The following is a 24594-nucleotide window of genomic DNA, read 5'->3' as shown; positions in this document are numbered from 1 at the left end:
ACATCAACTGGATCACCCTTGTCCACATGTGTGCTGACACCCTCAAAGAAATAGATTGGCGAGGCATGATTTCCCTTAACAAAAGCCATCTTGACCCTTCCCCAACATATTGTGTTCATCAATGTGTCTAATAATTCTGTTCCTTACTACTGTTTCTACCAGATTGCCTAGTACTGAAGTTAGACTTACTGGCCTGGAATTGCCAACATCGTCCCTGCAGTCTTTTTTTTAAAATAGGCCTTACATTAGCTCTCCTCCAATCATCTAGTACAGATGCTGATTTAACAATGTTTTCCGACTTCCATGCCCTTCTGAGCCTCCGTCAACACCCGCGAATATTGGTCACTCCCGATACCATCCAGCATAACTAGTAATTCACACATAACATTTAAAACACAGGCACCGCAAATTCAACCCCATAGTTCCTACTTAGGTACCTAAATAAGTATCCTATGAAGCTTTCTCTAACTCTAATAGAAGTTGTGGGTGCTCAAACCCTCTGAAAATCAGACCCGTTATTTAGATGCCTAAATGTGGATGTAGGAGTCAACTTTACATCCCCAATTTTGAAATTTTTGGCCTTTTTCATATTCAGACTTTTTAAATTGACAAAGTTCCCCAAATCCATGAGTCTAAAGCAAATTAAGGCAGTGTCCTGGAACAGTACAGTATATCCCAAATCAAAATAATTTATCATCACAATAATAATTCATACCTAGTTCTTATAATCAACAGGTAGTTTTTCAATTGCTACTAATTCGATGAATTAAGTAGACAAGTGGGGTTCACTTATATACCCCAACACAGTTCACCACTAACCTCGTAACATTAACTATTCTACCAGTGCCTGATTTTCCACTAACCAATTTTACCGTTATGCAGTGGCTATTCTGGAATAGCCCCCACTGTGGACAGACTATTCCAGAATAAAAGTCACTGTATTCTAGAATAATCTGTGCACTCACAAAGTCCACTAATAATTCCAGAATAAAGTGACTTTTAGTCTGGAATAGACTGCCCAAACTGGGAGCTATTCTGGTCAATTTCCCCATGTAAACAAGCCCTAAGAGAGGATGCATACACATGTACCAGAAGGCAGTCTTCTTGGGCCCTAATCCTCTTAGGCAGATTCCTGCTTTGGGGCCTGAAAGCACAGATGCAGTTGCAAGACCTGGGCTTTGGTTTGCCTATCATTATCTCAATAAGATGATCCTGTAAGAAATCGATATAAAATTATATCACCAATCACACAAAATATGGAACTTCCCCACAGAAAATTGCAGAAAAAAAATCATGCAAAAATCTCTTACCTAACGGAACATCCTGATATATATATATTTAAACTAATTACTTCTTTTTCTTCATAATTAAGTACAGTTTATGTCAACCTAATATATTACCAACTGCACACACTGTCCCATTGCTACTTACCTGATCTTTCCCTTAGAAGCTCTGACAGCCCTTGTGCTCTGGCAAAAATAAAAGGAGCTTAAATATGTTTACCCCGAATAGAGCTTTTAAATAGGAAGAAAGTAATATGATAAGGAGCCAACCTCATCTGCACCAGGAAATGTTTTTTGGAGTCATTTATCACTTTTTTATGCTCCAGTTACTAAATAATATTTCCACAGATCTAGTATGGGTGGGAACATCGTAATTGGCAACCTCCAATAGCCAAATAGGGCCAGATTTTCAAGTGCTAAGTATCTACTTCTAGGGCCAGATTTTCAGAAGAGATCAATACAGTTTAGGCATCTAAATCAAGGCCAAATTCTCAAAAATGCTCAGCACCCAGCAGCTCCACTGAAAAACATGGGAACTTCGGAGTGCTGAACCTTTTTAAAAACCTGGTCACTTCATTTAAGTGCCTAAACGGGAGCTGTGTTTTTCTGAAAATTTGGCCCTTTCATAAAAGCCTGATTTTCAAAGGTGCTGAGCACTCCGTAGTTCCCCACCGAAGTCCAGAGAGAAACTATTGCTTACGGTTCGTATTGACGATTTTCAGAAATGCTCAGTGGCTCACAGCTCCCATTGACTTCAGCAGGAGCTGCTAGGACTGCAGCACTTTTGAAAATCAGGACGCTTACTTATGCACGTCATACTTAGGAGCCCCCATTTTAGAAAATTTTGACCTTAGTATCACATTTCAATTTCAACCTTTCAGAAAAAACCTTCAGAATGTTGGGCACATTCTACCACTAAAATCAGGCCAGTAAGGTGAACGTGAGGCAAGATTTTCAACAGTACCTATGGCCTTGTCTACATGGGAAAGTATAACCTATGGTGTGACTTTAAACCCAACATTATCATACCACTATAACCCCATGTAAACACTTATTCTGATATAACAATGTCTTTTTTTGGTTTTGTTTATGTTGCGTTGGAAAGGATTTTGTTAAATCTAGATAAGGCATTCCTATACCATAAGAAGTGTCAACACAAGGGATTATATCTGTATAACTCTACTGACACAACTGGTAAGAGATTAAGGGTACGCCTACACCACAAATTAAGGTGTGATTGTAACACAGGTAGGCATACAGTGCTAGCTTTAATCTAGTTAGTGCAGGTAACAACAGCAGTGAAAATGCGGTGGTACAAGCCCTCCAGGGACTCTGGGTATGTACTTGAGTTGCTGACCTGCGCCGGTGAAGCTGCTATATCTTCACTGCTGTTGTTACCTGAAGTTAGGTAGATTAAAGCTAGTGGCAGGTATTCCTGCTCATGTTGCAATTATACCTTTATTTGTGGTGTAGACAAACCCATAGAAGCAAAAGTCCCTGTGAAAGTCAATGGAAGCAGTACTTCTAAATCTTTTAGGTGCTTTTGAAGACCTCCTTCTTAATAAATAGCTCCATGGGAAATTAGAGCCACTTCTAATGGAAGCAAAATGGTTTCAAGTTCCAGTATTCTCAGTGGTTACTTTTCAAAGCTGATAATCAAAGTAGAAGAAAAGCCTTTTGAGAGGATTAACTGACAAAGAATTTTTTTAAGGTCTGTGTGGCAAACAAATGAGAAAAGTAGGTTGGAAAATTGCAGGTGTTGTGTTTCACACCTGTTTCACAGTTCTAGTATTACAAATCCCAAATATCATAGTAATTGACACTGCTTTAGTGTCCACTGGTTCTTCAAGGTTGAGATTTAGTCACACAAAAGTTATGAAATTCAGAGTTATGGTTCCCACGGTGACCTATGGGACTTAAGCACATGCTAAAATTTAAGTACATGTACAAATTAAGTACTTTGATGAATCGTGGTCTAGGTGTATATGACATTTCTATTTTATTTCCAAATCATTTTTGAGCCATCCAAAGCCAAGAAGATTCTGAAGAGAAAAACAATTTTTCTTCATATTGGGATCACTCCAAACAACTCTGCAGTTTTCCGTTAATTATTCTGAAAAAAGCAACTTCTGAACTGAAGGCTACCATTAGGAATCTAAGCCCAAAAGCTCATTTTATTTGGGAAAATGATCAGACTGCTAAAAGAAGAGATCTATAATTTAAATCCCAATTCATTCCTAACTAGAGATGCTAGTTACAGTGCAATCATACAGATTTAACATCAAATTGAAATATCTGCAGTTGCACAAGTGTAACCGTTCAGTAAAGCACAGGCTTATCCTTTTATTATGGCAGAAGTAGTATCCATTGGAAATTTGTCCCAATGATGTAGCTGAACTGGTACAAACTCGTAGTGTAGACAAGGAAAGCTATGATTTGTACTGACCGAGCTTTGCCTGGTTTACAGCATGAGACCTCACTTGAGCACTATGTCCCAAATTTTACTAGAATGTGGTGTAGCAACACAGGTTTGTGCGTGAATTACGCAGTGTGCAATCTAGCAAATTAGCAAGGATGGGGACAGGACCAAAACTGGAGTTTACCATGCCAAACAACTAACTATAACAGAGATTATGAAATGACAAAGTAAGAAATTACAGGTCAGATCTGCAGCTGGTGTATATCTGCACAACTCCGATTACTTCAGTGAAGCTATGCCAATAAATACTAGCTGGGGACATGGCCCTGTGCATTCAAACTGTGAGGCACCATCTCCAGAAAAATCTCACAGGTTAAGTTTGTTATTTTACAAGGTTTTATTTGTTTAAATTCAAGTTTTTACTAGTTCTTTTTATTCCCATTCTGGCGTCGTGGAGTCATCTTTACATGTAAGTGCACAGATATTGGTGTTGCTCGTGTCGAGGTTTTTGTTAGTCTGCAACAAAAAGACAAACAATAAAGGAAAGGGGTTTAACTATCCCTGCCTTGTGATATATACTCATTTTCAATCCTTAGGTGGTGCCACCTCGTTTTTTGGCTGGGACTACTATAAAATATGGTAACTGAGATTATTCAGAGCTGCTTAAAAGATCGGGACAACCAGTTCTTGCCAAAATTAATGGATTTTGAGCATCCAAATCCCCTAGGTTGCTTTGAAAACCTCACTTGGTATAGATCAACACATCTGCAAAGGTTGACAATAGCATTGGGCAAATTCTAATTTATTTATTGCGCTTCTGCAAAACTTGCTCCTCAGGATTTTGCTCTAGGAAAACAAAACCCAAATCTGGGGTGATTTGGATATGGGACCCTTACATCCACATCCCCACAGTTTCAGGGCATAATAGATAAATGCTTCTGGCTCTGACACATCTCTAGCTGACAAACATCTCAAGCTGCCAATCAGGGTTCAAACTGAATAATTTGTTTAGGGATGAGAGCGAGATAAGGCATTGGTAGGTCCATTCTCTGGCAGGAAATGCTGGTTATTTGGAGCAACTGGAGTCATTCCAAAGGAGAAAAGAAATTACTCTCCAAATATAAATAAATCATAATAAGAATAAGAATGCTTTAGTAGATTATACATACATATTATATATATATAGAGAGAGAGAGAGAGTGCTTTTCATCTTGAAAGCACGTAATGTTAACCAATCAGATATATGTATTTATTTTATTTTTATCATAAAAAAATAAAAATACACCCATTGCCTAAAGAGGATGCGCACATGAATAACAATCCAACATTTTGGCTGCATTTAAGGGAATGCAACCTACTCTTCAGTTAAAAATTCAGTCTTTCTGAACATACAAAAGAGCTATGCACTGAATGTTATAACCAACTCTTTCAGACAATTGAGAAACCCCAAAAAAGCCACCCCATTACCAGTCTCCAGACATCTAGACCCTTGAGTGTGTAAACAGGGGAGGTGATTTTGCCTCTGAATACAGCATTCTGTTTTTGCCTCTGAATACAGATATCAGAATACTGCATCCACACCGATGCCCATATTTTAAAAAGGGAAGTGGTGGATTCTCCATCTCTTGATGTCTTCAGATCAACACGGAATGCCTTTCTGGTAGGGCTGTCAATTAATCACAGTTAATTCAAGCGATTAGCTCAAAAATTTAATCACAATTAAAAAAATTTATCGCGATTAATCGCACTGTTAAACAATAGAATACCAATTGAAATTTATAAAATATTTTTGGATGTTTTTCTACATTTTCAAATATATTGATTTCTATTACAACAGAGTACAAAGTGTACAGTGCTCACTTTATATTATTTTTATTACAAATATTTGCACTGTAAAAGTGATAAACATAAGAAATAGTATTTTTCAATTCACCTCGTACAAATACTGTAGTGCAGAGGTTCTCAAACTGTGGTCCGTGGACCACTGGTGGTCCACGAGCTCCATTCAGGTGGTCCATGGATAGTTCCCTCTAAGGTGCGTGCCTGGGTGGCCACACGAGAGAATGAAGAGCCACCCACCAAATTAGTGGAGCCACACAGGTGTGGCTCCACTAATTAGGTGCCTGGACCCTGGAGAAGATGCACATGTACGGTGAGTTGGTGGCCTTGGGGGGAATAGGGCATAGGTGGGAGGGGGCAGTGGGGTGAGAAGAGGGGGTGGGGGGAACTTGGGACATGCAGGGCTGCGGCAGCCAGAGAAAGAGGTGACTTTCTCCAGCTCCAGGGCTGTGGCTGCTGGGGAAAGATGGCCGTCCTTCCCAGCCTCAGCTCTGTGGCTGTTGTGGCAGGGGAGAGATCCCCCTCCTTCCCACCCCCAGCTCAGGGGTTGCTGTGGTGACGGAAAGAGGGCACATCCATTAGAAAGTTAACACTACTGATATTAAAATATGAGTTGTGTGCTTTTATTTGTAGAACAAAAAAACATTACTTTTTTTAAAAAACCACAGTATAGCACTTTTATCCAAAGCACTTTACAATAGTTAGCTAATCCTACAAACAATATTTGGAAAGATCATTAAGTGGTCTGTAGAGACCCCTCAGAAATTTTCAAGTGGTCCACGGAAAAAAAAAGTTTGAGAACCACTGCTAGTGTAATGTCTTTATCATGAAAGTACAACTTACAAATGTAGATCTTTTTTGTTACATAACTGCACTCAAAAACAAAACAATGTAAAACTTTAGAGCCTACAAGTCCACTCAGTCCTACTTCTTGTTCAGCCAATCGCTAAGAAAAACAAGTTTGTTTACATTTACAGGAGATGCTGCTGTCTGCTTCTTATTTACATTGTCACCTGAAAGTGAGAACAGGCATTCACATGGCACTTTTGTAGTCGGCGTTGCAAGGTATTTGTGCCAGATATGCTAAACATTCTTATGTCCCTTCATGCTTCAGCCACCATTCCAGAGGACATGCTTCCATGCTGATGATGCTCATTAAAAATAATGTGTTAATTAAATTTGTGACTGAACTCCTTGGGGGAAAACTATGTCTTCAGCTAGGTTTTACCCACGTTCTGCCATATATTTCATATTATAGGCGTCTCGGATGATGACCCAGCACGTTTGTATTAAAAATATTTTCACTGCAGATTTGACAAAACGCAAAGAAGATACCAATGTGAGATTTCTAAAAATAGCTACAGCACTAGACCCAAGGTTTAAGACTCTGAAGTGCCTTCCAAAATCTGAGAGGAACAAGGTGTTGAGCATGCTTTCAGAAGTCTTAAAAGAGCAACACTCAGATGCGGAAACTACAGAACCCGAACCATCAAAAAAGAAAATCAACCTTCTGCTGGTGGCATCTGACTTAGATGATGAAAATGAACATGCATCGGTCCTCTTTGCTTTGGATCGTTATCAAGCAGAACCCATCATCAGTATAGTATGTCCTATGGAAGGGTGGTTGAAGCATGAAGGGACATATGAATCTCTAGCGCATCTGGCACATAAATATATTGCGACACCAGCTACAAAAGTGCCATGCAAATGCCTGTTCTCACTTTCAGGTGATATTTGTAAACAAGAAGCGGGCAGCATTATCTCCTGCAAATTGTAACCAAGTTTGTTTGTCTGAGAGATTGGCTGAAGTAGGACTGAGTGGACTTGTAAGTTCTAAAGTTTTACACTGAAAAATAAAACAATGCAGTTATTTTTTGTACATAATTCTACATGTGTAAGTTCAACTTTCATGATAAAGAGATTACAGTACAGTGCAAATATTTGTAATAAAAAAAATATAAAGTGAGAACTATACACTTTGTATTCTGTGTTGTAATTGAATCAATATATTTGAAAATGTAGAAAGCATCCAAAATATTTAAATAAATGGTATTCCATTATTGTTTAACAATGCGATTAATCGCAATTCATTTTTTTAATCGTGTGATTAATCATGATTAATTTTTTTAATCACTTGACAGCCCTAATTTCTGAAAGAGATGCTTTAGCCAAACACAAGTTACTGGGCTCAGTACAGGGGTAACTGGGTGAAATGTAATGGCCTGTGCTATACAGAAGGTCAGATTAGATGATTGAATGGCTCCTTTTGGTCTCAAATCCGCTGAATCTATGGAAACAAAGAATGTACTGGTGGTACAAGAGCTACAGGTTTTTCTGAATAGATGAGTAAACGGTAAATGACTTCACAGGTAATTTTCAACCCAATCCTTTCAAATCTACACAAAACCGGACACTGTATTAGCTTTCTACAGTGCTGATCTAGAAGAAAAGATTGGATGCTCAGCCCTGCAGCAGGGCAAGTATGGCAGCACTAGCTTTTTCTACTTACTTCTTTGATGCTACACGCTCAGTGACCTTCTTTACCACCCCAATACCTTGTGGGGGCAAAGTCTTGCTCTTCACAACTGGGAGTTCTTGATATGAAGTTTGTACCTGGGCCTCGGTACATAAACGGGACGAACGCCACTTCTTCCCCACAGGTATTTCAACAAGCGAGGTCTGCACCTGGGCCTCGGCATATTCAGGGCGTGGAAGCTTCAGCTCTACCTCCTCCTTCAGCGTCTCTTCTTCTAATATTTTAACATCTGGGGGAGTCGGAGGCGCTTGTCTCTCTTCTGTTATTTCAACCCTGGTGGTTTGCATCTCAGCCTGTGTTTGGGATAGGGAAGGAGCCTTTTCTTTTGCCTCTAGCAATTCAAGCCTGGAGGTTTGCACCTGGGCCTCAACTTGTAGTCGTGATGAACGCCACTTATTCCCTGCTGGTATGTCTACGTACGAAGTTTGCACCTGGGCCTCTGTCAATGTTAGTGGGAGGGGCTTCTCTTTGATTGGGGTAGCAGGCATCTCATCCTCCAACTCTGGTACTTCAAAATAAGAAGACTGGATATGAACCTCAGTTTGTGATGGGGAAGGAAAGGCAGTCTTTGCTTCTGTTTCTGCAAGTTTGGAGGTTTGCACCTGGGCCTTGATTTGTGAGGGGGAAAGAGGCACCTCCTCTGCTTCTGTTACTGTAAGTTTGGAGGTTTGCACCTGGGCCTCGGTTAATGACGGGGAAAGAGGCACCTCCTCTGCTTCTGTTACTGCAAGTTTGGAGGTTTGCACCTGGGCCTCGGTTAATGATGGGGAAGAAATCTTCTTCAGTAACTCAATACTTGACGTTTGCACCTGGACCTCAGCTTGTAGCCGTGACGAACGCCATTTATTCCCTACTGGTATGTCTATAAATGAGGTTTGCACAGCAGCTTCAGCTACGGTTTTGGTGAGAGGCTTTTCTTCTATTGGGAATGGGGCCTCCTCCTCCTCTGCTTCCGTTACTGCAAGTTTGGAGGTTTGCACCTGGGCCTCAGTCAGTGAGGGGGAAAGAGGCACCTCCTCTGCTTCTGTTACTGCAAGTTTGGAGGTTTGCACCTGGGCCTCGGTTAATGACGGGGAAAGAGGCACCTCCTCTGCTTCTGTTACTGCAAGTTTGGAGGTTTGCACCTGGGCCTCGGTTAATGACGGGGAAAGAGGCACCTCCTCTGCTTCTGTTACTGCAAGTTTGGAGGTTTGCACCTGGGCCTCGGTTAATGATGGGGAAGAAATCTTCTTCAGTAACTCAATACTTGACGTTTGCACCTGGACCTCAGCTTGTAGCCGTGTCGAACGCCATTTATTCCCTACTGGTATGTCCACATATGAGGTTTGAACAGCAGCGTCAGCTATGGTTTTGGTAAGAAGCTTTTCTTCTATTGGGAATGGGGCCTCCTCCTCCTCCTCCTCCTCTGCTTCCGTTACTGCAAGTTTGGAGGTTTGCACCTGGGCCTCAGTTAGTGAGGGGGAAAGAGGCACTTCCTCTGTTTCTGTTATTGCAAGTTTGGAGGTTTGCACCTGGGCCTCAGTTAATGATGGGGAAGAAAGCTTCTTCAGTAACTCAATATTTGATGTTTGCACCTGAGCCTTGTTTACTAAGAAGGAAGAAAGCTTTTTCAGTAACTCAATACTTGAGGTTTGCACTTGGGCCTCAGCTTGTAGCCGTGATGAACGCCATTTATTCCCTACTGGTATGTCCACATATGAGGTTTGCACAGCAGCGTCAGCTATGGTTTTGGTGAGAGGCTTTTCTTCTATTGGGAATGGGGCCTCCTCCTTCTCTGCTTCCGTTACTGCAAGTTTGGAGGTTTGCACCTGGGCCTCGGTTAGTGAGGGGGAAAGAGGCACCTCCTCTGTTTCTGTTATTGCAAGTTTGGAGGTTTGCACCTGGGCCTCAGTTAATGATGGGGAAGAAAGCTTCTTTAGTAACTCAATACTTGACGTTTGCACCTGAGCCTTGTTTACTAAGAAGGAAGAAAGCTTTTTCAGTAACTCAATACTTGAGGTTTGCACTTGGGCCTCAGCTTGTAGCCGTGACGAACGCCATTTATTCCCTGCTGGTATGTCCACATATGAGGTTTGCACAGCAGCGTCAGCTATGGTTTTGGTGAGAGGCTTTTCTTCTATTGGGAATGGGGCCTCCTCCTCCTCCTCTGCTTCCGTTACTGCAAGTTTGGAGGTTTGCACCTGGGCCTCGGTTAGTGAGGGGGAAAGAGGCACCTCCTCTGCTTCCGTTACTGCAAGTTTGGAGGTTTGCACCTGGGCCTCAGTTAGTGAGGGGGAAAGAGGCACTTCCTCTGTTTCTGTTATTGCAAGTTTGGAGGTTTGCACCTGGGCCTCGGTTAGCAATGGGGAAGAAAGCTTCTTCAGTAACTCAATTCTTGACGTTTGCACCTGGGCCTGGGTTAGCAATGGGGAAGAAAGCTTCTTCAGTAACTCAATTCTTGACATTTGCACCTGGGCCTCAGCTTGTAGCCGTGACGAACGCCATTTATTCCCTGCTGGTATGTCCACATATGAGGTTTGCACAGCAGCGTCACTTTGGGTTGTGGGGACAGGCTTTTCTTCTACCGGGAATGGGGCCACTTCCTCCTCCATTTCTGTTAATGCAAGTGCTGAAGTTTGCACCTGGACCTCAGTTTGTGATGGGAAAAGAGGCATTTCCTCTGTTCCTGTTATTGAAAGTTTGGAGGTTTGTACCTGGGCTTCCTTTTGTGAGAGGGAAGAAAGTATCTTTAATAATTCATGATTTGAGGTTTGCGCTCGGGCCTCGGCTTGTAGTCGTGTCGAACGCCACTTATTCCCTGCTGGTATGTCTACATATGAGGTTTGCACTTCAACTTCAGCAAATAATGGGAATAAATTCTTCACCTGCATGTCTTGAAAGTCAAGATCTGGGGTCTGCTCCAGGGGCTCACTTTCTATGGGGAATAAACTCTCTGCATCTAGTACTTCAATATGTGATGTTTGCACCTGGGCCTCCATTTGCGATGGCAATGAAGTCTCCTCCTCTGATATTTCAAGATCTGAGGTTTGTACCTGGGCCTCACTTTCAAATGGGAGGAAAGTCTCTTCGTCTGGTAGTTCAAGATTTGAGGTTTGCACCTGAGCTTCTGTTTGTAATCGCGACCAACGCCACCTATCTCCTGGTGGTATTTCGACATAGGAAGTTTGCACTTGGACATCGGCACAGAATGAGTCTTCTGCAATTTGCTGTAAACGACAAAAACCAAACCCCCCATAAATATGTCCATCTACTTTTCAAAGCAAAAGTGAAGCTCCTGTGATGTTGCACTCCATATATTTTATGGAAATATGCTTATGAGTGTAAATATGATGTAACTGGAATATGCTTTATGCAAAAGGTCTCTTGTAAGGTATCATAACAAAGGTTATAACCTACTGAACATATTCCTCCTATTTGTATGCATGTATCATTCTTGTATCTGAAGCTAGAAAAATATAAAGTATAACTCTGGGGTCCTATTGTAATTATGTAAAGTGTTGGCCATTGATGATGGTTTAGAATCTTGATGGCTCCCATTGACTAGGACAATTGGTTGTAAATGGCTCTGTTTACTTGCAAGCCTTCCTGTGTTTGTGTAAGCCACCCCAGGAAGAATGGAGGCTGGGGGATCTCACAGGACATGTGACCATGTCACATGATGCTGAAATCCATCTTAAATCTGGTACTTTTTCATTTAGGAGGAGGGTGAGAGACAAAATATACCTGACTTGGGCCAAAGCTATAAAAGGGGGGTAGAACAGAACAAAGGGGGCTGCCAGTCATGAGAAATCCCCTAGTTACCACGTGAGCTGGAACTAACAAGGACTGTACCAGGGGAAAGGATTGGGCCCAGACTAGGAAGGGATCTGGTCTGTTAAAGAAGCTTATTGGAATATCTCAGAGGGTGAAATTTTACCTGTAAACAATTTCTTAATGTATTAAGCTTAGACTTGCGTGTTTTTGCTTGGTGACTTACTTTGTTCTGTCTGTTATTACTTGAAACCATTTAAATCCTATTTTTTATACTTAATAAAATCATTTTTATTTATTAATAAACCCAGAGTAAGTGATTAATATCTGGGGGAGCAAACAGCTGTGCATATCTCTCTATCAGTGTTTCAGGGGGCAGACAATTTATGAGTTTACCCTGTATAATCTTTATACAGAGTAAAACGAATTTACTTGGGGGTTTGGATCCCACTGGAAACTGAGTGTCTGGGTGCTGGAGATAGGTGACTTGCTGAGCAGTTTTTGGTTAAAGTCTGCAGCTTTGGGGGTGTGGACCAGACCTAGGTCTGTGTTGCAGCAGGCTAGCATGTCTGGCTCAACAAGGCGGGGTTCTGGAGTCCCAAGCTGGCAGGGAGAGCAGGCTCAGAGGTCATTCCAGCATGTCAGGTGACAGTCCCAAGGGGGACTCTGTGACCGAACCTGTCACAGCTCCACAGCTAGAAAGTCCTCCACCCCTGCTGGCTTGGCATAGCAACCCACACAAGCCAACAAAATAAAGAACAGCCAAAGAGACCTACAGGACATTGTTCTCAGACCAGTAGTTTACTTGCTGCTGCTTTTAGTGGGCAGCAGTATGGCACAAGGTAGTGCCCCTGTCTGTTGACTGAGCAACGAGGTGGAAGCTGTGGTCATTATCTGCGCCAAAAGATAGACATCAGCATCCAAGCGGCTCATCTTGTGGACAATGAAGAACTGTGATGGCAGTAAAGGAAACAGAAGCAGGCAGTATGCTTTGTGCATGTGTCCCATTTGCAACCACTCAGCCTGCATGCTTGCATTTCAGCAAGAGATGTCCTAGAAGTAGGATGACCAGATGTCCCAATTTTATAGGGACAGTCCCGATTTTTGGGTCTTTTTCTTATATAGACTCCTATTACCCCCCCATCCCTGTCCCGATTTTTCACACTTGCGGTCTGGTCACCCTACTTAGAAGAGTGCTGGGAAATGGAGCGATGGCAAGTCATTGGCCATGTGATTATTGTACAGCATTTGCACGAGTACTGTGCAGTTTTAAAATGGGGAGAAAAAAATGCATGGCTTGCCAGTTTTACAATTTGATATGTTATCCAAGAGCATCCCTCACAAAAAGGATACAAAAGTCAGGGCTGCAACATTTAATTTCTCTGTTGCTTGGGGGTTCAGGAAAACCTTCAATACTTAACTTGATTTTATCAACAAATAAAAATGTTAAGGGACAGATTTTTCAAACAAGCTCAGTACCCAACAGCTCCCAGTTAAGTACCTAAATAAAGTGGCAAGGTTTCCAAAATTGTTCATCAGTAACTATTAAGAACATGGGAGATCTCCATTACATGACAGTTTTACCACTGACATCAGTGACAGCTGCATTAGGCAAATGCTGAGAACTTTTCAAAATCCTTCCCAATGGCAGCTGCTGGGGGCTGAGCCTAGGGTGACCAGATCACACAGGTGAAATATCAGGGGACGCGGGGGGTGGGAGTGCAGGGGGAAGCAAAAAAAAAAGCCGGCAGAGGAAGCACAAAAAACCACGTCTGGCTTCCGCTCCGTCTCCACCTCCCTCCCTCCCACCAGCACTTGTGCCGCCATACAGCTGATCAGCACAAGCCTGGGGGGGGGGAGGAGGAGGAATGCAGCCTGCTTGGGGAAGAGGCGGGGCCAGGGTGGGGATTTGGGGAGGGATCCAATGGGGCAGTGAGGGGCGGGGCTAGAGGTGGGGCCAGAGCAGGGATTTGGGGAGGGATCCAATGTGGGAAGGAGGGGGTGGAGTTGGGGCGGAGGGGGGCATGAGCCCCCTCCAGGCTCCGCTCCGCCTGTGAACGGAGACAAAATATCAGGACAATTCACATCCCAACCGAAGGTAGGTCGGGATGCAGGACAAATAAGCAAATATCAGGACAGTCCCGATAAAATTGGGATGTCTGGTCACCCTAGCTGAGCCCCTGTGAAAATTTGACCATTTTGTTTAGGTGCCTAAATGGGAACTGAGTTCCTTTTGAAAAATCTAGCCTTAAAAGTAGCTTAAGACCAAAATCTCAGTTATTTAAAACTCGTTAGAATCTGGTTTTGAACATACCTTTCACATTCAATAGATCTTCTCTGGGTTTATTATTATTAGGGAAATCTACCATTCTGTTTCTGAGATTTAAAAAGTACATAGCCCATATTTATGTATTACCTATACAAAAACAGTATTTTGTATTCCCCTTACTGGCTGTGTTGCAGCTGTTCAGCTGACCAACAAACCCTATTTCCAGAGCAATGAAGAGTAATGTTATTATTTGTATTGCAGTAGTCCGGAAAAATCCCAGTCATGGATCAAGACCCCATTGTGATTGGCACTGCACAACACAGAACAAAAAAATAGTAACAGCTCCTTGGGGTGAAACCTATCATCATCAAAGATTATGGGATGGTGGGGGAAACACATGAAACAAATCAAAGGATAAATACATTTCAAATCCTATTAGAAACAGGAGCGTGGGAGAAGCTGTAGGATTTCATTATGTGCACAGTGGAAAAAGATAAAAACAGAAAGACGTTTTATTCTTGAAATCAATGGAAGAATAAAATTATTTTTATACCCCGTGACAGTGTTTCTTTAAATTTTAAAAGGACTCATTCTCTGTAGCATAATAATAATAAATTGCAAGCTACTGAAGAGCTAAATTCTGATCCAGTTACTCCAAAAGAATAGGACCTTACTCCACAAGTAGCACCTGTATGAATAAACGGGACTACTTACGGAGTAAACGAGCATTCAGTGTGCAGTAAGGGTATCAGGGTCTAGCCTTACATGCAAAGCAACAAAAATGAGGTTTAAAAAACCTGACCTGTGAGGAAAGGTTAAAAAAATGGGCATGTTTAATAGTGAGAAAAGGAAGACTGAGGGGAGAGCTGATAGTCTTCAAATATGCTAAGCGCTACTACAAAGGAGGATGGTGATCAATTGTTCTCCATGTTCACTGAAGGTAGGACTAGAAGTAATGAGCTTAATCTGAAGCAAGGGAGATTTAGGTTGGATATTAGGAAAAACTTCCTAACTATAAGGGTAGTTAGGCTCTGGAATAGTCTTCCAAGGGTGGTTGTGGAATCCCATCACTGAAGGTTTTTAAGAACAGGCTGGACAAACACCTGTCAGGGATGGTCTAGGTTTACTTGGTTCTGCCTCAGCATAAAGGGGTGGACTTGATACCCTCTCAAGATCCTTTCCAGGCCTATATGTCTACGATTTCTAAGGCCTTGGCTACACTTACCAGCTAGTTCGACGGCTGGAAATCGAAGTTCTGGGTTCGACTTATCGTGTCTAGTCTGGACGCGATAAGTCGAACCCGGAAGTGCTTGCCGTCGACTGCGGTACTCCAGCTCGGCGAGAGGAGTACCGCGGAGTCGACGGGGGAGCCTGCCTGCCGCGTGTGGACCAAGGTAAGTTCGAACTAAGGTACTTCGACTTCAGCTACGTTATTCACGTAGCTGAAGTTGCGTACCTTAGTTCGAATTAGGGGGGGTAGTGTAGACCAAGCCTAAGATATTATAACCCAAAGGCACTCCAGATCATGTCTATGTTTATCATAGTGAATTTAACAGATGGGCTGTAGGAAAGATGCGACTCAAAGTGCACTCAACCCATGTGATTATATGTAACAACACATGCCGTGTCGTGCATTATTTACTTAAAAGAGCACATGTAATTAAAGCTACCACTCCCCACAAGTCCTTCTGCTCATGCAAATATTTACCAGTTTTATTTCTTCTGCCTCCTCAGCAGGTTCCTCCGGCTCAACGTCGTTTATATTTATACTGCAACACAGGATGGGACAGAGAGATTCAGAGCCTGTTAATCTCTCAACAATGGTGCATTTAATTAATACAATAAAATAATGCGTAGCTATCATAATACACAACACAGAAAATCTGTAAAATAGAAAGGACATGACCCCAACAGATTCTAACAATTTTGGGGTGACAAAGCACATTTGGCACAGGAAGGAATGATACTTGTAGAGGTGTTGTGCTTTCTCTCTTGCCACCCCTTATGTGTAGGAAAACCTCCTCATACAAATTCATAAAGTTGCCACCTATATTCTCAGTCCCTCCTTAAAACCCGCCTCTCCCAAAACACCAGACAGGAGGGATTTATAGGTGTTTTGGCAGGCAACCGGCAAGCTGAGACTTCAGCTTTCCTGCTAAACCTTCATTTTATTGTTATTTCATCTTCCAAACTTCAACCCAACACCCTCTCTGCAATCCACATTGGTTTTGTCCACCTAGCACATCCTGTCATATGTGAAATCCTGGTCCCAGTCACGTCAATGAGAGTTTTGCCATTAACTTCAATGGGGCCAAGATTTCACCCCTAGATTGTACACGCTCTAGGCCAGGGACTGGAGATTTTGCTACACGACCCTATACCTACAAACAGCAAAACACAAAACTGTCCTTTCTGAATTTCCATCTTTAATAATCCAGTGCTGAACATGCTTTCTGGATGGAGGGCCAGAGGTGATGGCAAAGGTGGTTTTAAGCCCTCTTTGCAGCGAAATCTTCAATCATGGGGCCAGCTGGCTGTCAGTCTGGCCCTCTGCGTAAAGTAGAGCAACCTCAAGGCTGTTCTACTTCACACTTGGCTGCCTACAGTCCCACACCCCTTTTTGTCTAGCCATGCTCTCTCTCACTGGTGGAGAGCTGCTGGAGGAGCACTAAGCCAGTCACCAGCCCCAGGTGCAGCATTCATGTCAGGGAAAGGGGCACGAAGGGGCTGGAGCCAGAGCATACTGTGTTCCAGCTATTCTCTGCTTGGCTGGGCCCTTGAGGGCTACATGGACTGGCAGCGGTTCTCAAATTGTGGGTCAGGACCCCAAGGTGGGTTGTGACCCCATTTTATTGGGGTCGCCAGGGCCAGTGACCCAGGGCTGAAGCTGAAATCTGCGCTCCACCTCCACCTGGGGCGGCAAGAGGCCTGGGCTCCGGCCCCCGGCCCCCTCTCCCTCCACTCAGGGCGGTGAGAGTCTCTAGGGTTACCATATTTCAGCAAGCAAAAAAAGAGGATGGGAGGAGCCCCGGCCCTGCCCCTCCCACTTCCTGCCCTCCTCAGAACCCCCAGCCCTCCCCCCGCTCCTTGTCCCCTGACTCACCCCTCCTGGGACCCCTGCCCCTAACTGCCCCCCAGGACTCCACCCCCTACCTAAGCCTCCCTGCCTCTTGTCCCCTGACTGCCCCCTCCTGAGACCCTCCCCCCATCCTAACTGGCCCCCTACGACCCTACCCCTACCTGTCCCTTGATTGCCCCAACCCTTATCTACACCCCCAGACAGACCCCTGGGACTCCCACGCCCCATCCAACCACTCCCCACCACCTGACAGCCCCCCCCCAGAACTCCCAACCCATCTAAACCCCTCTGCTCCCTGTCCCCTGACTGCTCCGATCCCTCTCCCCACCCCTGCCCCCTGACAGCCCCCCCCAGAACTCCCAAACACCCCCCCCGCTCCTTGTCCCCTGACTGCCCCCTCCTGGGACCCCTGCTCCTAACTGCCTCCCAGGACCCCACCCCCTACCTAAGCCTCCCTGTTCCTTGTCCCCTAACTGCCCCCTCCTGAGACCCCCCCACCCTAACTGCCCCCCCAGACCCTACCCCCTACCTGTACCCTGACTGCCCAAAACCTTATCCACCCCCCCCGAAAGCCTCCCCCCGAACTCCTGACCCCTCCCCTCCCTGTCTCTTGACTGCCTGCTCCAGAACCTCCCTGCCCCTTCTCCGACCCCCTGGCCCCCTTACCCTGCTGCTCAGACCAGCGTGCCGGGGAGGAGGAGCAGGGGGAGGAGCTCCAGACTGCCGGTGCCAACGGCCGGCTGGTGATCTGCGAACGCGGGGAGGGAGGGAGGGAGGGAGTGCTCTCAGCTGCAGGGGAGAGGAGGGGGAAGTGAAGGAAGGGCTCTGGCTGTCGGAGCCCCATGTAAATGGCACCATCCGGCCAGCTGCCCTGTTAGCCGCGTGCGCTCTGCATGGGGGGAGGGGGGGAGTCTGGACATTTACAAATTCCCCCCGGACGCGATTTTTAACTCTAAAAGCCGGACATGTCCGGGGGAAGCCGGACGAATGGTAACCCTAGGTGAGAGGTCCAGGCCCAGGCCCTGCCTCCCACCTCCCCAGGGGTCATGCAGAAATGGTGTTGTCAGAAGGGGGTCAGGCAGGGCCCAGAGGACAGGGAGAGGAGCCCCTCCACCCGGGCGTAGGGCAGAGAGCTCAGACTGGCGCTGGGCTCTCTCCTCATGATTTTACCTCAGCTGTTGGAGCTTGAGCTGACAGCCCCTCGTTGTGTCTGCTGGGGGCAGGGCGCCCCGCTCTGGGCTCACTCACGCTCTCCACAAGGCCATGCCGGTGGCTGGCTGGCTGCCCTGAGAGACCCCCGGTGACTCCTCTCAGCTCAGACCGCGCCCTCCCTCCCACACACCCAGCCCAGCCGCGCCTGGACAGGCCTGGCTCTGCACTGAGCCCTCTTGGCCACCGGGGACAGCCAGGGTGCCAGCACCAAAGGCAGCAAGATGGCCTCTGTTCCCTGCGGGCACCCTGCCGGTGGAGCCATGGAGAGGGCACAGCCGGATGCTGCAGGACCTTGCCAGCTGCCAGGTAAGAAGGACACGATGAGGGGCAGATTGCTCAGGGGCCTGGCTGGGGGGAGGGAATAGGACTTAAGAGGGAACAAGGTGGAGGGACGGCGGCTCCAAGAAGGAACATGGGGGTTCCCCTTGAGCCCTTCTACCTCCATTCTGCCCTTCCATGAAGCCCATGTCCCCGGGGGAGATTGGCAGGTCAGTCCCTGTCTGGGTCACTCTGTCCCATCTGGATAAGCTCTGTGCACTCAAACCACCTGCACCGTGTCCCTGAAACATGCCATAGCCAGGGCTGGGATAACCATACAGACCTTAGTATCCTAGTACTGCATTAGTAGCTGATGGCTGCGAACATGGTCCCTAGCATGCAGGAAGGTTGGGCCCAAGCTTTGTCTGCTTTGAACAGGGTCCGATGGTAAAGAGTTTGGGACCCGCTGGTCCAGCATTTGCTGACTTTCACAGTGTGTTGCAAGGAACTATTATTTCCCATGCTATGTCCGAGAAGATGGGTGAATGGGAGAGAAGGGCTAAGGGGAAAGGCTCTGGATTTTATGGATTGGGAAGAATCATGATGGTTGAACTGAGTCAGTTTGAACTTTTGCATGTAATTGATGGCATTGTACATGACTTGGGAGCACTGGAAAAGTGCATTTGATAGAGATGAACACCCAGTATTACTGTATTGTATTTTGGTTACCAACTTTTTGTTAAAGACAAAAATAAATGGCTGATAGTACATTTTCTTATGCAAGAATTAAAAGGGAGCATAACAAATGCAAAAGGTAAGGGACTACAGTAGAGCTATGAGGAAAAGGGAATAAACAACATGCCATAATCACAGCATCTTCCTCACTTCCTTTCTTAAAGCATTGTGTAGTGTTCTTGTGAGCAATTAAACAGCTGCCGTGTTCTACCACAAAGGTGGCTGCATTTCAGTGAAGGATGAAGTGACCCCTACATGCTGTTATGCATAACTGTGCCCATAACCAGTCACACATTTAGTACCTTCCGACAATCACAAACTGCATTGCTTTTACAAAACACCTACAGCAACTTTGTTTAGCGCCTTTCATCCCAAGGTTTCCCAAAGTGCTTTACAAGATTATATATGCAATGTATTGTTAAACTGTCCAACACCACTCGGTCCTCCATCAAAGGGATGAACAAAGCCGTGGAAAGCAGAACTGTTCTGGAGATACCAACATCTCCCTATTAAAGGGCCCCATCTCTCCCCTACCTTCCCCAGGGCCATATGTGTTGTCTCATGCCAGACTTACAACTAAGGCCTTGTCTACACTAGATGGGGTGCCTATTTAGCTATATTGGAAAAAACACTTTTAGGGGAGATACAGTTTATACTGTGTGGCAAAGTACCTTCTCCTCAGCAGGCTCAGTCCTTTTTAGCCTTATAGACACAGGCTTGGACAAGTCAAATCCTTATAGGTAACACAGGGTCCGGCTATTCCTTTCCTCAGTCAGTCCCTTGTGCTTGTTTTCCTTCCCTTGTAGGGAGGAAGTGCAGCCTTCCTTCCTGGAAGAGTTCAGTGTCTTGCTGCACCCTGCCTGCCCCTCTCTCTCTCACTCCTTCTTCTTCTTCTTGTACGCAGCCGGGGAGGGTTTAAAAAGGTCTCACACCGTTGGAGCCAGCTGAACCTAATTAGTTCCCTGGTAACTACTTTTCCAGCTGAACCTTATTTCCCCATGGTTCTCTCTCCTCAGTGGATAGGGAGAGGCCTTTTAACCCCCTGGGACTAATTACTTCCCCTCCCCCTTATAGCTGTTTGTCCTGGGGGGCTGTTTGTCCTGGCAAAATAATTCTTACTGCTTAACAAAATAAGCTATACCAGCAAAAGGATGTTTTTGTTAGTATAACTACATTTACATGAGGGTTTTTGCTGGCGCAGCTACTATATCAGGTAGGGGGCAATTTTTCCACACTACCTACCAATATAGATAAGCCAACAAAACTTTCAAGTTAGTCAATTCCTTAGAAACAGAGATGTGGCTTACCTTATTGAAGATTTTGTTTGCGGAGGGCCAGCACAGCAAAAACATAATTTCCAGCTCCCTGTGAGCAGAACAGCAAAAGACAGAAGGACAGTAGGGCTTTTGCCTTCCAGTGTATTCATCCCATGTACCCTAAACCTGGAAAACGATTGATCGATAGCTTCCCAAGGTCAGAAGGGACATCTAGTTTGATCTCCTATATAATATAGGCGATAGAATGTCCCCAAAATAATTCCTAGAGCATATATTTTAGAAAAACATCCAATCTTGATTTAAAAATTGTCAGCGAGGGAGACTTTACTATGGTAAATTGTTTCAATGATTGATTATACTCACCATTAAAAATGTGCACCTTATTAAGATGAACCCTGACTCTGGCTGAACTCCCTGAACCTAAACACAAACTGAGCAACTGGTGCTGATTATATGCATAGGCTAGGTCTATACTAGGAAATGTTTACAAAAGATTGCTAGCATTGCAATGTTCGGAGCCCTAGTGTAGGTAGCTTTCTGGCTCTAGCAGCCATTTTCAGCATCACCTTATTTAAGCGAGCCTAGTTGACAGTGCTGACACACTTCCTCACATGGCTAACGCAGCAATATTAGCAACCGTGGAAACTCTTCTAGACAAGGCCATTCAGAAAAGAAAAATCTTAAAGTCACTTGGGACTCCTGTTTCTGTTAAGTGAGCATTTTTTGGAGTGGGAAGACATGACCAAATTAGTTCCATCATCAAACAACTCTACTGCCTCCCTATGCATTGCAAAATCCAGTTCTAAACTGACCACTTTAATGGATGCCAATCTCACAGATTTTGTCTATCCCCTCTCCTTTCACTTTTCACATCTCTTGTTTTAATTTGGCCTTCTCTCCTTCCCTCCGTGCAACTGGGTGCTGCCTATAAAGGAGGCTTCTCCTTCACCGTTATTGCCATTTGAAACAGCCTGACTGTAGCTCTCTGCTTCTCCAGTTATCCATCTCATTTCAAACAGCTGGTGGAAACATAACGTTTCTCTCTGCTGTTATTGTATTGTTTAACTCAGCAAGGCAATCTGGGATACAATTTGAATGAAAGAGATACAAAATTAAGTTGTATGGTATACCAGTTATTCCTCAAAAATGCCATGCAAAAATCCTTGCGACAATTAGGTGATTTGGAAGCACCATAGAGGGACCCCAACATTTCTCATACGTGATGTAGCGCTATACTATAATAATGAAGTGGTACTTTGTGAAATAAGTTTTAGGTATCTCAGCTCTGACTTGATATAATGCAGTAAAGGCTTCAGAGCATGATGCAAAATTCATGGATTCGTTGAGCCGCTCAGGAGACATCAGAGGACTGAGACACAATGACAATAGGCTCACACATCGGAAACCCAAAGATGCTAGTGACTTTTCAAGCACTGTTACCATACAGCAAGAGAAATACATAGACTCCCTGAACTGGTACAAACCCCAGCGCAGAATATGTTTTAAATAACCTAGGGAGAAGGACATGAAACAGAAGTGTAAACACACCTCCTGGGGATCCGTGGCTGACTAAAGCTTGCCTGAGTTTTAGTCACACGGACTTGCCTGGATGGAGGGGCTTTTCCTTCTAAGATCACCAGGGCTGCTCTTGCTGACAAGTCCTAGGACTTTATTGTCTGGGCAGGGCATTTCCAGGTCAGGATCCAAATTTCCCCCTTTCTGGGGTGTGGCAGCTTTTATCACACAGTGCAAGGCATATTTGTTCTGGCAGGCCTTTCAGGAATCATCATACTGGTAAATCTGCTGGTTAGTATTTAGGGATAGCTGACTTGGACCGCGACTCCTGAGGGCAGAGTTGGGCTATAATTGCCGCCATGCTCCCTGGATGCTAGCGCAATGGGTGTTATTTAAAATAAATCTTGGGGAGCAGAGGGAGCTGGCAGCATTTCCAGCCTGGGGCCTAGGGGAGCTGCCAGCTGAGTGTGGGCTGGGACACCAGTGCGAAAGTGAGGCTGGGTACACAGGGAGAGCTGGGACCCTGCCCTGCCTCCCGCTGGGGCAAACAGGGGCAGCCCGATCTCTGTGCAGGGAAGCCCCACAGGGCACAGCCCCCTCCCTCTTCGGGTGGCCAGCTGTCCCTCTCACCTTTCTTCTCCCCCATAGCATCAGCTGCCTCTGCCCCTCTCAGCCCCACGCAGTGGGGCTGGGCAGCCGGTGGGGGGCGCTGGCTGGCTGCCTTCTCCGCCCCGCTCACTAAACCCCCTCCACCCTTCCCGCCCCGTGGGAAACTCAGGGGTCCCGTGACGTCCCGAGGGGCTTTTCTGACGTCACGCGGGCAAATACCCACAACGCAATACAGCCGGGCGCCTTTAGGGGAGCGGGCTGCAGCGCTCGCTCTGCCCAGCACTGGCGAGGAGCGTCCTGCTTGGGGTGCAGGCTGCCGGCACGCCCCGCTGCGCTCCGGAGTCAGCGATCCGCTCTGGGCGCAACGTGGATCCAGCAGGCTAACCCGTGTGCATGGTCCCACTGCGTCCACATGATCATACGGCTGCTCAATCTACATTGCTCACGGATTGTATCACTCACTGCAGCCAGGGTCGAGCTGGCGTTGTAAGCGATGGGGACCCAGGGATACAATCTATGTCCAGTGTAATCCATGTACTATGTTGATTCATCAGCGTGGTTTTCAGAGCAGCACAAGTCAAACATGACCAGTAGCTAAGTGTGAAAATGTGCAGTTGAAGAGAACCATTTTTTTAAAGTAATACTTCATCAGAAAGACAGTTTATTTTCCACTCATATGAACCCTGCTGGTATTTTTGCTCACTGCCCTGCTCATTAACAAAACCAGGGGGCAGCCTTTCCTCATGTTAAGCATCACTTATTTGCAGAAGAGATCCCATTGGGCACCCACGCACGAGTCCACACTTGCAAGTGTTCCCCTTGGGGAAGAGGGTTGAAGAAGGAGGCACAAGCTGCTTGTTGCATTGGTGAGTGGAAGGTGCACAGATACTAGGGTGACAGGTCGGCTACAAGAACCTGAATCGACTAAGCTACACAGGTGACCAAGCACTTTTCAGTTTAATTCAGATTTGTAGAATTTGACTTTGTGTCAGCATAAACTAGATGAAGGAGAAGTAATTTTATACAGGACTTCTCATATTTAGTCAGAACGTGGACCACTTCTTGAGAGAACTGGTCGCCCACTTCCCTGGCCCTATCCCCTCTATGAGCCCCCATTCTCTAGATAAATTACAATACTTGATGAATTAATCTACAATTAATACTCTTCAAAATCAAGAAAGCATCCTTTCCCAAACCACATTCCACCATTTCATTTTTCTCTTCATTGAATCTCTCCAGCACCTCCCTCCCCACCAAGCTACCCCTCCCCTCCTGTTTGCCCCACTCCCTTGTTAAAGAGTCTTATTGAGCAATTGCCTGGCTTCAGCCTCACTGGTGGCTTTGGTCATCTTGGCGACTTGTTGCTCTTCTCCCAGTAATGACTATAGGCTCCTCTTCCCTTAGAGTTTTAGAAGCTTCTTGTGAAGGCTGGGAGGTTTGCCCTTCCATTGTCCCAGCTGTTTTTACAGGGTGAGCCAGATGTAGAGAAGGACCTACCAAGTGCTCTATCTATGGACTAGAGTTTGCAAACTGTTGCATTACAGCATTGGCTGAATAAACAGTGGTCAACAAGTCAGCTAGAGATGCCCAAATGGTGGTATCTTCATGTGTCTGAATCATTCAGGTCTAGATCTTCAAAAGTAGTTAGGTACTTAATTCCCTTTCATTTCAAGGGACTGGGAGCTAGGTACCTATATAGCTTTGAGGATGTGGGCCTGAGTCCTTTGCCTCAGTTGAACCTGGCCAGTACTCAAAGTGTAACATAAAAGGTGTGTGTGTGTGTGTGTGTGTGTGTGTGTGTGTGTGTGTGTGT

At 45.3% G+C, this 24594-nt stretch overlaps 1 protein-coding gene across 1 annotated transcript; it reads right to left on the bottom strand.

Moving 5' to 3' along the window:
• Nucleotides 1-8046: 8046 nt before the first annotated feature.
• LOC128838538 (fibrous sheath CABYR-binding protein-like) lies at nucleotides 8047-10668 on the bottom strand. The gene has a single exon (XM_054030785.1). It carries the CDS (start codon nucleotides 10666-10668, stop codon nucleotides 8047-8049), a length of 2622 nt encoding a protein of 873 aa, XP_053886760.1.
• Between the last annotated feature and the right edge of the window lie 13926 nt (nucleotides 10669-24594).

The sequence above is a fragment of the Malaclemys terrapin genome, chromosome 5 (genome assembly GCF_027887155.1).
Source record: "Malaclemys terrapin pileata isolate rMalTer1 chromosome 5, rMalTer1.hap1, whole genome shotgun sequence".
Classification (NCBI taxonomy): Eukaryota; Metazoa; Chordata; order Testudines; family Emydidae; genus Malaclemys; species Malaclemys terrapin.
The sequence above is the reverse complement of the archived record's forward strand: the minus strand, read 5'-3'. Positions and strand labels throughout refer to the sequence as shown.